Below are 19050 nucleotides of genomic sequence, written 5' to 3'. Positions count from 1 at the left end.
AATTTAACTGGAAATTTTTTCTTTTATTATTTATTGTTAATAAACTAGATAACCATAATATTTGCCTTGTTATTGCCAAATAATATTACAATTCAGTTACGGTCATTTGAAGACATTCTCTAACAAACCAGAATTGTGTGCTTGTCATCTGTTCCTTGTCATCCTCCTACTTTCACTCCAAAGGTACATGCTAAAGAGATCTGGGTGGAACTGACCTACTCCAGTTCATGGAGACAGTGAGTCTGACTGGCTTAACCTGGAGGAACAGCAAAGTCTAAACCAATCAGCACAATGCATTTCTCTACCCATACTTATCAGTTGAGAGATAGGCATGTAACCTAAACCAGTCAAATCAAAAAGGACGCCAAGGTTTCCTTTCTAGGAATGCTCATATATAAAACATCTTCCTCCAGAGTATAAATGCAGAAGGTGTTGGAAGATTTAAGTACCTCAAGGTTCCCAGGTGGCTGCCTTGAGGTAAATCTGACATCACAGAGGGCAGAATGGAAACTAAGTCATGACACAGAGAAACTGGGTCATTTGATGAAATTGTTGGACCTATTAAGCTTCGCTTGAAACCTATATCCTCTTTGGACTTTTGATTACATGTAAGTTAATTATTTTGTTGATTACAATTTCAGACTCATTTTCTGTTACTAATAGACATAAATTGTCATATTTCATTTTGTAAACTTGTTATATTTTATAATTCATTTTTATTATAAAGCTGTAATATAGACAAGATTGTTAGTATTGGCATTATGAATCCATGTTCATTAATTTAAGTTCCTCTGAGGTTAAAGTCTTAATTCTCAGGCAGATCTCTTGGATTTCTTTCCCTTGCCTTTGTGAGACAGGTTATATGGATTTTACTTTTACTGTCACAGAAACATGGAGCTTGAAAAAATATGTTCAACCAAGATTTGAGATTTTCTTTGTATATCTCCAACAGACGGTAATAGATTTATGCATTTAAACAAATTCCACTTATTCACATATATAGGCTGCCTTGTGTCTTATAAAGTTATTTCTAATTCTCGAACTATACACCTAAACTACCTCCCCAAGAGTAACTCAATAAATATACTAGCAGATACCAATCAAAATTTTAACATAAATCTTAAAAACATAATAAATTAAGATGGTGTAGAAGCTTCTGGGTTGGTGAACACAACTGCTGGGAAGGTGGTACTGCCCAGAGTGCACAGAAGTTCAATCCCCCCACTCCCATACCTTTCTGTGATATTGTGATTTAGAATAAGAAATGCACGTTTGGCCTTCTTCTGGATCCCTGGCAAAGAGCTCCTAAAAACCTTGGCATTTCTGAGGAGTGGGATAAAGGTATCTTTTGTTATATTAATGAGGTTACTTTTGGAAAACTCCTAGGTAACCTAAGGATGGGGGTGATTCTAAGGGGAACCTCGGGGGACTAGAGGATTAGTAGTCCCCCTCACCTCCAGGGAGTGATTTAATCAACTATGCCTATGTAATGAAGCCTCCATATAAATCCAAAAGGATGAGTTTCAGAGAGCTTCCAGACTGGTGAACATATCTGGAGATTTGGGGAAAGGGGCTCACAGAGCATGAAGTTCCTGTCCTTTCTCACATACCTTGGCTTATGCATCTCTTCCTTCCAGCTGTTCCTCAGTTATATCCTTTTATAACGTTAAAATAAATTTCTAAGCCTAAGATGGAGCCATCTCCAGCCCAGGGTGCGTCATCAGCAAACTAAACTTTTGTGTTCCAGGGTGTCTGGGTGGCCCAGTCGGTTAAGCATCCAACTTCCACTCAGGTCATGATCTCACAGTCCATGAGTCGTGAGTCAAGTCGTGAGTCAAGCCCCGCGTCAGGCTCTGTGCTGACAGTTGAGAGCCTGGAGCCTGCTTCGGATTCTATGTCTCCCTCTCTCTCTGACCCTCCCCCTTTCATGCTCTGTCTCTGTCTCAAAAATAAATAAACATTAAAAAATTTTTTTTTAACTTTTGTGTTCCTGTAAATGGTCAGAATGACCAGAAATGTGGTATATCCAGTCAGCTACTCCCCTAACACCAGACAACTCTATACTTATTTGCTTGTTCCTTGATGTCTCTAAATAAAGTCAGATATGCAATCCTAGCCAATCATGCCATTTCCACGTTGCCCCTTCTAACACTCTACAAAATACATGCTTGCCCAAAATCCCTTGGGAGGAGTATTCCACTGCTTCTAAGGCACTGTACACCCAAATCCACACAGTTTTTCCCTTGAATAAAGGACATGAAACTCATCACTAAATTGTTTGTTTTGTCATCTGACAATTATAAACCATAATCTAGTAAGTAAAATGCTTCTCTGAGTTCTATGAACCACTCCAACAAATTAAATGAACCCAAATAGGGGGTCATGGGAATCTCTGATCTCGAACTGGTTGGTCAGAAGTACAGGTGGAGGGGCACCTGGGTGGCTCAGTCAGTTAAGCATCCGACTTTGGCTCAGGTCATGATCTCACGATTCATGGGTTCGAGCCCCGCATCGGGCTCTGTGCTGACAGCTCAGAGCCTGGAGCCTGCTTTGGATTCTGTCTCCTTCACTCTCTGCTCCTCCCCCACTCATGCTGTGTCTCTCTCTCAAAAATAAATAAACATTAAAAAAAAAAAAAAGTACACAGATGGACTCCAGAATCTGAAGTGTGGGAAGGGACAATCTTGTGGAACTGAGCTCTTAACTTGTGGCATCTAACACTATCTCCATGTAGATAGTGTCAGAGTTAATTGCTTGGTGGTGTTGGAAAACCCACACATAGCACTTGCCCTATGCATCTTTTCCATTTGTCTGTATGCTTTATGATAAGCAGGTAACGATAAACAAGTATACATTCACAGGTAAACATCAAAAATACAATAAATAGGCAAACATTAAAAAAAAAAAAAAAAGATGGTGTCTTGGGATAGGTTCTCCCAAAAGCAAGTCTGAAACAAAGACTTATAAACAGGGCACTTATTTGAAAAGTGATTCCAGGAAGCAGAGGCAAGAGATGAGAGACTGAAACAGGAAAGGAGGAAAAGCCTATGAAGATGTGTTACTGAGCTGGCCATGATTACAGATGATATCACTCAATCCCATCACTATAGGTGATTGTGGCTCAAACTTTTCAGGAAAAGTTGAAATGTGACTCAGAGATCCCTGTCTAAAGGACAAAAGAGAGAGAATTTATATGGTGACTACTATCTCCCCTTAAAAAAAGTATGCAGCATGGCCCTGATGAGAAATGCTATTAGGTTGTAATTGTCCGAAACCCACGTGGAACCTGTTGCTGCAACAGTGGCTAGGGCTAGTGTAAGAGGTAGCAACAAAATTTAAAATAGTACATAAGAGAAGTCTTCATAAGAGCTAGAAAACCCTCAAAAAAAAAAAAAAAAAAAAAAAAAGTCTTCATAAGAAAAAAAAACCCCAAAAAAAAAAAAAAAAAAAAAGAGAAGTCTTCATAGAGTAAGTTAAAATTAAACAATTATTTCTTGGGGCACCTGGTCTGGCTCAAGTCAGCAAGGCATGCAACTGTTGATCTTGGGTTGTAAGTCTGAGCCCCATGTTTGGAATAGAGATTACTTAACAAAAATTATACAGTTATTTCCAAAAGCAAATAATTTAAACTACTCTCCATCATCATATAACTAATATGACTTCATTCCAATATGACAAATTAAAACTTTGCTAAAAACACTAATTCTTTAAAATGGCTAGTTTCTTAAATAGAAACACAACTTCTGGTTTTGGCTCAGGTTGTGATCCCAGGGTCACAGGATGGAGCCCCACATTGTCTCAGTATGGAGCCTACTTGGGATTCTCTCTCTTCCTCTCCCTCTGTCCCTCCCCTGCTCACATGTGTTCTCTAATAAAAAAATAAATTAAAATTTAAAAAAAAGCACTGAAATACAGTGCGTCTTTCACTTTATCACTTACCATTCTAATACACACAATCTATTTGCTGATCATAACACTTCACTTGTTCCCCAAGAAAGACTAAAAGTCCTTCCCCTACTTCTTTTGCCTAGCAAATTCCCATTCATCTTTTTAAAATTTTCTCATATGCAACCTTTTAGAAAATCTTCTCTACCTAACTCCTACCAAAAGGTTCTCATGTAAAGCTGCACAAGTTGATGTTCACAGTATGGATGAGAGCTTCTGGAGTTCTGTGTTAAGTACTGCTGCCCTTCCTCCCGAAGTTTTATTCATTCTCTCCCCCTAGGTTCTATAAGTTCTTTGATAAACTTTTAACTGATTTTAGGGGTTACTTTGTATTTTATCTTAATTGATCTCAATCAGCGAGACATAAAAGGTGAAATAATTTTTTAAATCTTAATTATATTTGTCTTCTCAACGGCTAGTGTATGATAATCACAAGGGCTTTGAGCAATTTTGCAATTCTACGTTCTGACCTTTTCTATCAATAGACTGCTGCTTTTCTCAGGCTCCCAAAGATCAAGACTGAGTCTAGAGTAAATTTAGATTTTAAAGGTGAAATGACAGATCATTAATTCAAGATAGGTTTAATAAGTTAAAAAGGAATGTTGTGTTCCCTAGAGCAATCGCTAAATGATAATACAACAAAATCCAATAGAGGATATAAAATGAAAAACTATAAAATACTCAACTTAGAAAAAAAGGCATGAAAGACAAAACAACATAAAGGATAATTGGAAAACATTATTAATACCAACCATATTAGTAATTATATTAAATGTCAATGGATCAAATACTCCAACTAAAAGATAATCACACTGGATTAAAAGCAAATTAAATGTTATTTACTAGAGATACACTTTAAATATAAAGGCACAGAGAGTGTGAAAATAAAGACTGAATAGAAAGATATACTATGCAAACACTATAAGAAAACTTCAGTGGCTATATTAATATCAGCCAAGGTAGATTTTATTTTTTTATTAAAGTATAGTAGACATGCAACATTACATTAGTTTCAGGTGTACAACATAATGATTTGACAACTCTGTACGTTATGCTCACAAGTGTAGCTACCATCTGTCTACATACAATGCTACTACAATACCATTAACTTTACTCCCTATGCTGTATAGACTAGGTAGACTTTAAAACAAGGAGTATCACCATATAAAAAGGATTTCAAATAAATAAGTCATTTCATCAAGAAAAGAAATGGCTTCAAATACTTGGCGGGGGGCGGGGGGAAACTTGACAGAAACAAATTAGATAAATACACAATCTTAACACCCCTCTTTCAGTAATTGGTAAAACACAAAAATAAGAAAGGAATCACACTATGAGATATTTATCCTAGAAAAATGAGAACTTAGTTCACACAGAAACCTGTACACAAATGTTCATAACAGCTTTATCTGTAATAGTAAAAAAAAAATTAGAAACAACCAAATGTCCTTCAAACAAGTGAGTAGGTAAACTGTGGTACACCCATACAATGGACTAACACTCAGTAATAAAAAGAAATGAACTAGGATACAATTTGGATGGATTTCGAAGACATATGCTGAGTGAATATAAAAGCCTTATTTATGTGTTACATACTGTATGATTCCATTTATATAACACTCTCAAAGTGAGAAAAATTACATTGTTAAAGAATAGATTCGTAGCTGCCGGGGCTAAGGTTGAGGGGAGGTGACCATAAAGGGATAACACAAAACAGGTTTTTTGTGATGATACAACAGTTTAGTACCTTAACTATGTTAATGGTTACACTAATCTGGACATGATAAAACTTCGCAGATCTATACACCACCACCACCACACCAATAAAAAAACAGTATGTGTGAAAACTGATAACATTCTAGTAATATCTGTGGTCAACTTATCCTGTATCATTAAGGGAAGTTGGGTGAAGAGTGCACAGGATCTCTCTGTACTATTTTTGCAACTTCTTGTGAGTTTTAAAGTATTTCAAAAGAAAGAAAAAGTATATTTAAAAAGTTTAAAATAACAAAAAGGAAAAGTATATTTAAAAAGTTACAATAACAAAAAAGCTTAAAATGTCCTCATCATGACATCATGAGGAATAGCAAAATAAGAGCCTCCAAAAATTGTCTCTCCATAAAAGCAACAAGAACACTGGCAAAAAAAAAATGTCAAAATCAACTTTTTCAGAATCTTAAATACTAACCAAAGGCTTACAATAATCTGGGGGGCATTTTCTAAAAAAGGCCAAATCTCATTTAAAACAGCAAGTTTTGGGGGCGCCTGGGTGGCTCAGTCAGTTGAGCATCCGACTTCAGCTCAGGTCATGATCTCACGGCTTGTGAGTTTTAGCCTCGCGTCGGGCTCTGTGCTGACAGCTAGGAGCCTGGAGCCTGCTTCAGATTCTGTGTCCCTTTCTTGCTCTGCTCCACCCCCACTCATGCTCTGTCTCTGTCTGTCTGTCTCTCTCTCTCTCTCTCAAGAATAAATAAAACATTTTAAAAAAATTTTTTTTAAACAGCAAGTTTTGTGCCATTTTAACTTGCCCTATTCCCATTCCCCTCTTCCCAGCTCCATGGTAGCCTTAAAAAGCAAAAGCCCACACACACAGTAAAAACCAGGAGCCTAGCAGCTGCTAGACAGGTCCGAACAGGACTGGAGCTCTTTCAAAGCCCTATCTTCGGAGAACTGCTATTATTTAAGCTTACTGGCAGTTCCCTGAAAAACCCCACTCCTGAGGCTTCTCATTATTTGACCTGACTCCGAGCTTGCCCAGCTCTAACACCCTTTTCCCCAGGAGCATTTGTCAAAAACAATCAGCTGCAATTGTTTAACCTCCCAGCTGTCTGAAGCAGTTGGCACACACAAGAAGCTAACCAAAAAACTTAAAAGGGAAAAATGGAGGCAGGAGACATCTACAAAAGGCTCTGAAAAGTTCTGAATATTCCTGAGGACCTAGAAAGCTATGCACATGTGCCCAGAGCTGTGGCGTGCTCAAGACCTGAAAAGGTCCTAAGCAATCATCTCTGAGCCATGAGTCTCTGCACAAGCAGGAAATAAAGATTATGGCAGAGTTGTAAGCCTGCCTGAATGTTAAAAGGTATGCCTCAACAAGCACACAGAGCCTCTCAGCAAAGATTGGGAGACAATAACAAGTATTGGCAACAAGTGGAGAAAGCGGAATCCTCGTGCATTGTTGTTGGAAATGAGCAGCTAGCTTGAAAAAGAGTTGGACAGTTTCTTGAAAAAGTAAACATTAACTTAGCATATGACCCAGCAATTCCACTTCTAAGTGTGGGAAATAAAAACGTGTGACAATACAAAAACTTATACATGAATGGTTATAGCAACGTTATTCGTAATACTCAAGTGGAAATACAAATATCCATCAAAAGATGGATAAAATGTACGATATACATACTATCGATTACTCAGCCATAAGAAGGAATGAAATACTGATACATGCAACAACATAAATGAACTTTGAAAACATTACACTCAATGAAAGAAGCCAGACACAAAAGGCCAAATATTATGATTTCACTTATGAAATGTCCAGAATATGGCAAACCACAAAGACAAAGTAGATTAGTGAATTGCCAGGGGATGGACAGAAAAAATGGTGAGTGACTGCTAACAAGTATGAGGTTTAGTTTTGGGGTGATGACAATGTTCTGGAATTAGATAGTGGTAATAGTCGTACAACCTTGTAAATATATTAAAAAACACTGAGCTGTACAGTTTACATTTATTTATTTTTGAGAAACAGAGTGAGACAAAGCGTGAGGTGGGAGGGGCAGAGAGACAAGGAGACACAGAATCTGAAGCAGGCTCCAAGCTGTGAGCAAGCAGTCAGCACAGAGCCTGATGCGGGGCTCGAACCCACAAACTGTGAGATCATGACCTGAGCTGAAGTCAGACTCTCAACCGACTGAGCCACCCAGGCACCCCGAAGAGCTGTACAGTTAGTTTAAAATGGTAGATTTTATGGTATGTGAATTATATCTCAATTAAATGACAGCTAATAACAATTAAGTAAACGAATTAAACTTGACCTAACTGGTATTTATAGGACACTATACCCAGTTACCATAATATTTATTTACTTAATGAAAAATGTGCACAACATCTACACTGAAAACCTCAAAATACTGCTGACTGAAATTAAAGACTGAAAACACATGTAACATTCAGCAAAACAGACTATAAGCTAGGCCATGAAACTAACTTCTAAATGACCTGTGGATTCAAGAAATCTCAACAAAAATTAGAAAATAATTTGAATTGAACACACATATAAGAATTTGTATGATGTTGGGGCGCCTGGGTGGCTCAGTCGGTTAAGCGTCCGACTTCAGCTCAGGTCACGATCTCACGGTCCGTGAGTTCGAGCCCCGCGTCGGGCTCTGGGCTGACAGCTCAGAGCCTGGAGCCGGTTTCGGATTCTGTGTCTCCCTCTCTCTCTGCCCCTCCCCCGTTCATGCTCTGTCTCTCTCTGTCTCAAAACTAAATAAATGTTAAAAAAAAAAAATTTTTGTATGATGTAATCAAAGAAGTACTTAGTGGGAGAAATTTCATATATGAAGTACATATATTAGAAAACAAGAAAGGTTTAAAATCAATAATCTAAACTTCTGACTCAAAACAAAACAAAAAAAACCTAGCAAAAGAGCAAATTAACTCCAAAAGAGTAGAAGGGAAAAGATGAGACCAAAGATAAATGAAATAGAAAGCATATTACCAAAACAGAAATTTAAATTTAACAAAACCAAAATCTGGGTCTTTAAAAAGATTAATATGATTGGTAAACCCTTGTAAGACTGATCTCCCCCCCTACACGCAATAATAGAATACTAGGGGGGTGCCTGGGTGGCTCAGGTGGTTAAGCGTCCAACTTCGGCTCAAGTCATGATCTCACGGTTTGTGAGTTCAAGCCCCACGTTGGGCTCTGTGCTGACAGCTCAGAGCCTGAAGCCTGCTTCAGAATCTGTGTCTCCCTCTCTCTCTGCCCCTCCCCTGCTCATGCTCTGTCTCTGTCTCAAAAATAAATAAAACATTTAAAAAAAAAAAAAGAATACTAGGGAAATATTATGAGCAACTGTGTAATAACTCAATAAATTAGAACAGATTTCCTTAAAAATGCAACTTTCCAAAACTGACACAGGAAAAAATTGAAAATCTGACTAATTATGTATCAGTTAAAGAAAGTGAATTTGTAATTTAAAATTTTCTGTTTTACCCAAAAAAATATTTCAGACCCAGATAGCTTCATTACTGAATTCAATAAAAAAAATTAAAGAAACCATATCAATCTTACAAAATTACAATAATTAAGACAGGGGGCACCAGCAGAGCAACATACAAATAGTTCAATGGATCAGAATAGTAAGTCCTAGGAAAAACATACACCAATTTAATCAATTGACTGAGGACTTTTTTGAGAAACTCTTACACCATAGCAAGAATTTAGTTTTAGATGGATCATAGACCTAAATGTGAAAACTAAAACTATAAAGCTTCTAGAAGAAAACATAACAGAATAGTTTCACAATTTTGTGACAGGGATAAGGAAAGATTTCTAAGAACACAATAGGTAATAACTAACAAATAAATCAAATCAATTAATTTGACTTCATCAAAATTTAAAACTTCTGCTCCCAAAAGATGGAAAGGCATGGCTCAAAATGGGGAGAAAACATCTGCTACATATCAAAGTGTGTTTAAGAGTGTGTGTATATATAATCTGACAAATAACTTGTATCCAGAATATAAAAACTACAAATCAGCAATAAAAAGACAACTGAGTCAAAATATAGGTAAAAGACTTGAAATGACTGGCAGTTCAAAAGAAAAGATAAGCAAACAGTGTATAATCACAACACCATTAGCCATCAAGGAACTGCAAACTAAAACCACAATGAAATGTAACTACACACCCACCAGAATGACTAAAATAAAAAATGCCAAACATTGTTAAGAATATAGAATAACTGGAAGTCTTATAACACCACTGGTGGGAATGTCAAATGTGTTTAGCTTTCCATTTTAAAAAAGTGGTTTAAAAGTGGTTTGGTGGTTTCTGAAGTTAAATAGACATTTATCCTAGGACACAGCAACTCCACACCCAGGTATTTACACAAGTCTAGACAAAGGCTTAAACAAAAATGTTCACAGCAACTTTATTTAGAGTAATCAAAAACTAGAAACAACCCAAAGTCCACCAACAGTTCCATATAATGGAATATTACTCAGCAATGAAAAGGAACAAACTACTGATATACACATCAAAATGGATAAATCTCAAAATTATTATTGAACAAAAGTAAACAGATAAAAGTAAAGAGACACAAATAGTACTTACTGTATAATTCCATTTATATGAAGTTCTACAACAGGCAAACCAGTAACTACTGATAGAAAATGTTTGCCTGGATGCAACAGGAAATAACAGGATTGACTGAAAAGAGGCAGGGGAGATGAAGATGTTTTATATATTGACCTGAGTTGTATTTATATGAATATGAATATGAATATGAATATAGACATTCATATTCAAAATTCAGTGAACTTATGATCATTGATTTTACTGTATATAAATTATTTTGTTGGCATTTTTTTTTTCACTAGCTAAGTGAATAGACTAGGGAAATATTTGTGTCCCTTGGGCTCTGTAAGGCCAATCCTTGCATTTGTATTTTGAATACACCTCCTTACATTCTCAAGAAAATGATCTCTGATACAGTAACATTTAATAAAGCTCTTCTTTTTTGACAAAAAAATAAAAAATAAAGTTTATAGACTTCCCTAATGATACACTTATTTCATAAATCTCTTTTTGACAAAAAAAAAAAAAAAAAGAAATGATCTATTCCCTCTTTCCAGCATCATCTGTGTTTTTGCTTCCTATGGCATCATTCTTTTCAGCATACAAATATGTTGAAATTTCACCCCTTTCCTTCCAAAAAACCCACACATATATCTTCAACTGCTATTAAGTCCCTGTTCCTGTTACAGTAAAACACTTCTACAGAAGTGCTCTATTAAATAGTAAATTCCCTTAATCTAGATAAAATTGTTCATTTTATTTATTTTTTTAGTAATCTCTACACCTAACGTGAGTCTTGAACTCACAACCGCAAGATCAAGAGCGGCATGCTCTTCCAAGTAAGGCAGCCAGGCACCCCAAAATTGTTCGTTTTAAATTCAGTTTTCAGAAGCACATATGTGACAAGGCTAACACAGTTATTTAGAGCTTAAGCATTTTTATATGTTGTCTTTATTTTTTTATGTTACTGTCTTTAAATCTTCACAATAACCCCATAGGATAGGTATTGCAATTACCTCTGTTTAACAAGAACACGAGGTTTAAAACGTTTTAAAACCTGCCAAAAGTCAGACAACAAATAAATGATTCCCAACTTCAAATCATATGCTTTCATGTTTAAAATACTAGATTTAGACATCCAGAACTCTCAGTACAATAAAAATACCTGACCAATGAAAAACATCCAAATATACCCCCCCCCAAAAGGCTAATATTCCATTCTTGTATGGTCCTATTTCAAGTAACATTTCAATGACCAAAATCTACTACAACAAAATTATTACAGTGTATAAGTAGGTGACCAGATAATTTATCACCCAAACAGGACACCTTTGAGAATAAAGGAAGAGCTATTAATAATTATGCCAGGATAACTGCATGATCCAGGAATGTCCTGGGCAAACTGGACATATGGTCACCCTATTTATAAGTTAGCTTTGCTTTTTGAAAATAAAAATCCATACTTATGTTTTATTATAACGTTTTTGAAATAATTTAAAACTGAGTAGGTATGAAGAGATAAAGAAATATGAATGTTAACAATGTTACAGGAAAGGGTTAACATTCAAACAGTCTAGGCAATCATTTTGGTTCCCTTTTATCTTTGACATTTCTTAATGTAGCAATACTGTGGCTGGAAAGATTTGTAGTTAGAAAACCTTGTATGCTTTTTCAAGGAAAGATGACCTATTTACAAATATGAGCATTAACAACTGACAACACTGCACAGTTCTGTAACAGAAGGGTTTCTGTTTTAGTTCTTCAGAATATTTCATAAATGAAACAATTTCATTTTAATTTAAAAGCTCACTTGTCCCACTAAGAAGTCCCATAGCATAAAAAAGTTTATGTAAATCTGAAATTTATAATTCTTATAAAAGCCACAAGTCCTGCAATGAGTTTGAAAATTCTATTTAAAGGCTCCAAAGAAACCAACTCAACAAAGTAAGGCAGTTTCATTCTTAGCCAGATTTTAGTCTCCAAATGAATGTTCGCCATCTGAGTGGCTTGGCAGATATTACTGGACGCATCTCAAAAGACTTGAGTGTTAGGAGAAAAACACCATAGGACCCAACCCACAGCCCACATAAATTTTCCAATGTAGGCCTAACCCACAAAAGTGGTTCCATAATCATCATGTAGGGCACAGTCATGTCAAGTCCCAGAATAAACCAAATCTGACCTGTCTGGGCAGGCCAAAGAATAGGGTTCCTCAGCTCTACAGCAAACACTCTCCCTATCTCCCTACCTCATTTTCCTAGTCTTCCCTGGGACAAAATCCAGCTCTAAGCAATGCCCAAAACCAGACTAGACACTGATGTTAGGAAAACAAAGCAATATTCATAGCAGTATTTCGAAACAGTATTGCTCAGTGAAAAGTACATAAAGTGGGAGTCAGAAAACCTAAGTTCGATCCTAAGCTCTACCACTGTCTAACTAGGACATACCCTTCACTTTGGGCCTCAAGGTCCAGTATAGAGAAAGGAAAAGGTAAAATGCCCTCTAAGATTCTCATCTAGTCCTGACACTGTACATTTTCCTGTCTCCTGAATTTAACTCAAGCATCAGCTTTCCTATTGGGCCAATTAAAAATGACAAAAGCATCAATTTATCAGATATGTTCTATCATTTTCCAAATAAAGCCCAGCTGGAATCTGATACATATAACAAAAGACAAACATTATTCTTCAAGGATAACTGGTTTTAGAGGCTATAAATTTAGACTCTTCATCAGTAATGATGTAGCAGAGCAGAATGCAAATAGTAAGCCAAAGAAACAGTATCTCCACCAAATTCATTCAAAGATCTAAGGTTTTTTTTAAAAATGCTTTTACTTTGGGGTTCCTGGGTTGCTCAGTAAGTTGAGCGACTGACTCTTGATTTCAGCTCAGGTCATAATCTCACGGTTTATGGGATCAAGCCCCACATCGGGCTCCATGCTGACCTCACGGAGCCTGCTTGGGATTCTCTAACTCCCTCTCTCTCTGCCCAACCCCCACTCGCATTGTCTTTCTCTCTCAAAATAAATAAACTTTAAAAATGCTTTTAATTTAAATCATTGTTGGCGCGCATCCTGTTGTCACTTGCCAACTCAGTCAGTTGAGTGTCCAACTTCAGCTCAGGTCATGATTTCGCAGTTCATGAGTTCGAGCCCCTCATCAGGCCCCGTGCTGAGAGTTCAGAGCCTGGAACCTGCTTCAGATTCTGTGCCTTCCTCTCTCTCTGCCCCTCCCCAACTCGCACTCTGTCTCTCTCTCATAAATAATTTTTTTTTAATTTAAATCACTGTTTATGAATTCCTAATAGTTGAATGCTACACTATAAAGGGCATTGAACCAAGTGTCTAGAGATCTGGATTCTAGTTCAAGATCTGCAACTATTTGTGTGAGCTTACACAAATCCCAACATCTCTTAGCTTTCGTTTCTTGAAATGTAAAATAAGGGAATTAAATAGGTTAGTTTGCTTTCTATTTAAAATTTTTAAAGTTTAGGAGCGCCTGGGTGGCGCAGTCGGTTAAGCGTCCGACTTCGGCCAGGTCACGATCTCGCGGTCCGTGAGTTTGAGCCCCGCGTCAGGCTCTGGGCTGATGGCTCGGAGCCTGGAGCCTGTTTCCGATTCTGTGTCTCCCTCTCTCTCTGCCCCTCCCCCGTTCATGCTCTGTCTCTCTCTGTCCCAAAAATAAATAAAAAACGTTGAAAAAAAAAAATTTAAAAAAAAAATTTTTTTCTAAGTTTAAACAATTATTCTCAGATAACACTATTCTCTAGGGGGTCCAAATTGCTTTAATGAGAGAACACTGCATTTATAAAATGCCATAAAATTTAAAAGCACTTTCATACCTACCCAACAACACTGTGGGATACCTATTAGTATCGTCGTCACTGAGTATTTCATTAAACAAACATTCAGAGAAGAAAAGAGGGAAATCAGTTAACTAAAAAAAAAAAAATGACTCCTGGAACCCAGGTATGTTGATCATTGGTCCTCATTGGTTTCTAATCTTGTATTCTGTCATTGCAAAAAGCTACATATTACTACATTTAGCATTGATCATTTTAAGTGTGGTATAAAAAACAACATTGGACATAAACTCAGATTTAGATAATTTGTGATCTCAATCACTCTCCTCACCAGTAAAAGCCAGTCAGTAACACCTATCTTTTGGGCTACTGTTAGACTAGGCACAAAATGGGAACAAGCTTAATACCATGTTTGTGAAAACTAAGGCTGACAAAATTGCACTGAATGCAGTCCTCAGTGGAAAGTGGCTGGCATCTGTAGGATTACCAACTCATGTAAAACTGCCATCACTTACACAGACTTGCTTCAACTTCAGTAGGCTCCCTGCCTACTTCTAAACCTACATTCTAAGTTATCAAGTTCCTCAAAGGACTAGAGCAAAGCAAGAGTTGCTATAATTGTCTCTCATAATACTTGACAATTTTTGTTCACAGAAGCAGCTTTTTCAGGAAATTTATGTAGTATATTGTTCCTATAAAAGCATCACGCAGTGCACTAGATCATGGATGTCTGGATTCAATTCCTAACTGCCACTAAATGATTTGGTACAAGGCACTCGACTTTTCTTGGTCTGTTTCCTCAGGTGTAAATGTGGTATCTGGTTCAGATAACACCTAAAAAAAATTTTTTTTGCGTCACCACTATAATTCAAGGCTATATAAAATGCAACTAACATCTGAAGAAACAAGCATAAATTTAACTATTAGCAGTTATCAATCCTTCCATAAGTCAAATAAGGCTGATGTCAACCTTTAATTCAGTCTTGTGAACAGAACAACCTTTCAACCTCTACATTAAAACATGCATCCTGTTGTCACTTGCCAACAGAAGCTTTAGATTTGTGTTTCTCCACTCAAGAGTAGCCAGAAGACAACGGTCAATTAAAATTAAGTCCACATAAGAACTGATGCTTAACATAAAAGTATCTGACCCACACTCCTAATTAGCAGCAGGCTGCCAGGATGGGAATGGAAGTGGGTGAGGGGGGGACTAACTTGGTTTGACAGCATAATGTTAATACATCCTAAAATACTAACATCAAAAGCTAGATTCTCATGTCACAGTATAACTTACTGTGAAACCTTCCCATGTGGGTCTCCAAGTTTTAGCACCTGAATTTCCTCTTCTGCGTAATGAGGTAATTACTCTTTATCTATGTTGGTATAAAATTATACAATTAAAGAAACTGTATCCGAGTTCAGCACAGTTGCATCTTACCTTATCTTACCTGAAGGAGGTTCTCAAGTCATCTCTTAAATATTGTGTAGTTCAAAATTATCACTGAGAAACCGTTAAATCACCAGGGCTTAGGCTGCCGGAAGCTCAAAGACCAAACATTAATTTATTTTATTCTCTTCATATTTGTGCTAGGGCCTCCCTTTCTCTGGGACAACGATCGCCAAGGTTTTTTGTTTATTGTTTTTTTTGATGTTTTTTGGGTTTTTTTGCCAAGGTCTACTTTAAAAGAGGCAGTTCAGAACACTGGGTAAATACGGCAATTTATCTCTTTTTATAAGTAGTCACATTAGCATAGTTAAACATTCAGAGAATGCTACTTGCAGAAAGTGGAGTGGCCCATTAATCCGTCACCATTAACCAAAAAAAAAAGAAGAAGAAGAAGAAGGGAAAGCAAGAAACCATCACAACTTTGGAAGAGCAACTGGGGGTTAATCTGTTCAGCGCTCTCATTATATATCAACTACCTCACAAAAGTCATTTCACTTGTGAATTTCAGAAAAAAGTAAACATATGGTACCTGGCCAGAGTACTAATTCCAGTCATAAGCAAACATTTTAGGGGCACACAATTTCACAGCCCGGGAGGCGATCTAATTGCATCAGAGAAGGGCCAAATATACAGGTCTGCTCATGGCCACAAACGAAGTTGTCAGAACGCATGACATGCAGGCATAGCTACACACCGTGCACGTCACACTTCCTCAGGCGCTGGGTCACCCCTAGGGGGGAAAGATAGCTACATTTTTTTCATGAGAAATCCTACACACATAAGCAAGCTTCAGACCCCGGCATCTGGACGAGGGTCACCTCAGCGGTGCGGCTAGTTACAGGGCTCCTCCATGTGCCAAAAACCCAAAAACTTCTGAGAGCAGAAATGACCAAATTGAAAAGTGCAGAGAAGCTGCAACGTGTGGGAGACCCGTGCCACGGGGAGGCTCCAGACCACTCAAGAGAAGGGGAGACACTTCTCGGCAGTCGGGAGGCTAATGCCCAGCAGGCGAGCACTTTAGACTGCCGCCCTCTTTCATTACCTGACGGACGTCATGGCTTCACCTTCCTGCCCCACGCACCAGCGCTCGCGTCCGAAGCTCTGTGTCCGTACCGGCGGCAGCAGCGGCGGCAGCAGCAGCAGGTACCACGGCAACTGCTCCTCTGCTCAGGCACTCGGCGACCGGGAGCGCGTCCTCACACACCCCGCACGCCGGCGGCCCCAGCCGAGACGGCCCCACGCGCTGATTGGCCGCGCCGGGAGGAGGCGGGCACTCCGCCCACGGCCGGTGGCCGGAGATGAGCCGGGGGCGCCTCCGGCCAAGGCGAGCCGCCCGCGCCGTCTCGTGCCGGCTGCCTGGCCCACTGGCTAGCCGAGTGGCTAGTGGGAGCGGTGGCCATCTTGAGTCTTGGTAACAGCGTTCCCCCTATACCCGGTTTATGGGGCATGAGGTTGGGTGCCCGCCTCAAAAATGGCCGCCCGAAACTGGCAACTGGTTTGTCAGTCACATGGCCCCGGTCTACCTCTACAAGCTCAGGTCGCTTTAACAGGACTTGGGACAGGGACGCTGTCAGGGCAATCTTCGGGGATGGGATTTAACAGCCTGGAAAACCCATGTGCAGAAGAAAAGCAGCAACCTCCTGGGAAACCTCCGCCCGGGGAAAATCGAATGCGTGGCAACTCGAATGTGTGGCAACAGCAGCATGATGTGTTAAATTCGAACTCGCAGCCTTTAAGAATCATTTGCTGAGTCCAGCAGTCCCCAAACGTTCTCGGACTTCAGAAACACTTAGAACTTATTTAATATAGAAGTTTCCAGGGCCCACTTTAAACTTTGTGCATCAGAATCTAGAAGGGTGGAGTCCAGATACTAGTATTTTTAGCAAGTCGCAGGTAATCCAGGTACATATATAGTTATAAAGCCTCTGGTCAAATTAACCTACTCATAGTATACTGCTTGCCACACTTAACTGTCGGATTACCACAATTTTCTGAAAAGTATTCAGAGCTATGAAGCAAGCAACTAATGCCACGAGGCGGGGGGGTGGGGGGGTGGGGGGGAATTGGAAGGACCCTAACTCAGGGCCCTAACCTTACAATTTAGTGGGGCTAAAGGGTTAAGAAACTGATTCTGAACCACTAATAAAAGGTAAATTTCAACTGCGGTAAGGATCGGAGGGAGTAATATCAATACAGGCTTTATGACCTAAACAGCATTTCTTTATTCCCTCTTTATTCTCTGTAAAGTAATATTTATATTAACTCACTACAGCCTCCAGTGTGGCATTCACTACTGACCATACAGGGTGTGATCAATGCCATAGGTCTGAAATTAGTTATATTAGAAACACAACCCAACATGTGATACTGAAATGTGCCTAATGTATCCGAAAGAACTGAATTTTTAATTTTATTTAATTTTAATTAGTTTAAATTTTAAAAGCAGAGCAATGTAAAATATTTTCCATTAAACACAATTTTGTTTTCATTGGACTACATTTCACTTTTTAACTGTTGAAAATTTAGCACCCAAATCGCGACACTGTAAATATAAAATACATACCAAATTTTTCAAGACTTGGTACAAAGAAATATATTAAATATTTCAGTAATAATTTTTATACTGATTGCATGTTGCATTAATATTTTGCTTTACTGAGCTAAAATATATTAAGATTAATACCAGCTGTTTCTTTTCACGTTCTTAACGTGGCAACTAGAAAACTTAAAATTACATGCGTCTTGCATAATATTTCTACTGGACGTTGATATTCTAAGTTAGGCTTCCTTCTTCTCTTACCTATCATTGCCCCTCTGACAGAATAATTATGTTCACAAAATGAAATTAGTAGGCAGACCAGTTTATTCAGATCTGTGGTTCCTTGGTAACCATCTAAAACATCAAATATTTCAAAAGACTTCAAGGTTCATTCTAAAATGCTTTTTTAAAGCATTGTTCTCTTTAATTTGGGAAATGCATATCCAGAATGAACCCATGGACTATAAATCTGGTGCGTTCAGTCCAGGACTAAAGGCTGTTAAAACCAGAACTATGCTTGGCTGATTCAGACTTTGACCAAATGTCCACAAGCAGAACAAATCAATTGTTCCTCTGGATTAAACAAGATCTGAATCAAAGAGGCAACAGAATAGCAATTTGAAGTGGAAAATGTTGACAGCCCACATGAACTAAAGTTAAATCAGGAATAATCCTTGGAAAGGATTTCAAAACCTCAATGTAATTTTTATATGGGATGTAGTATAGTGCTACTTTATTATGCATACACATCACTTGACAGATCTTATTAAAATAAAGAGTTTGACTCAATAGGTCTTGTGGCCAACATTTTGCCAGTTCTTTATGCATTCAGATTTCATCAAGTGCTTGTGGTCTGTGGGCCATGTTAAGTAGTAAGGTTGTAAAGGTAGCAAGACAGGCAAGATTTGGAGCCCCTGCTTGACTACCTACTAGCTGCATGACCTTGGACTGGTTCTTAACCTATCGGTCCCTCAGTTTACCCACTCATGTTTTTCAGGGCATTGTGAAAAT

General features: G+C 38.1%; 1 protein-coding gene across 4 annotated transcripts in view; it reads right to left on the bottom strand.

Moving 5' to 3' along the window:
• ADK (adenosine kinase) overlaps positions 1-19050 on the bottom strand; it is a 519772-nt gene that overhangs the window by 480859 nt on the left and 19863 nt on the right. Inside the window, exon 1 of one of the 4 annotated variants that reach the window (XM_049646242.1) lies at positions 16543-16650. The exons of 2 other annotated variants lie outside the window; for them this stretch is intronic. In XM_049646242.1, coding sequence (XP_049502199.1) covers positions 16543-16556 — 14 coding nt within the window. In that variant the 5' untranslated portion in view covers positions 16557-16650. Of the gene's footprint in view, positions 1-215; positions 519-16542; positions 16651-19050 lie in introns of those variants that run through there. One more of the 4 variants, XM_049646243.1, reaches the window with a different exon arrangement.

This window comes from Panthera uncia, chromosome D2, assembly GCF_023721935.1.
Source record: "Panthera uncia isolate 11264 chromosome D2, Puncia_PCG_1.0, whole genome shotgun sequence".
Lineage (NCBI taxonomy): Eukaryota > Metazoa > Chordata > Mammalia > Carnivora > Felidae > Panthera > Panthera uncia.
The sequence above is the reverse complement of the archived record's forward strand: the minus strand, read 5'-3'. Positions and strand labels throughout refer to the sequence as shown.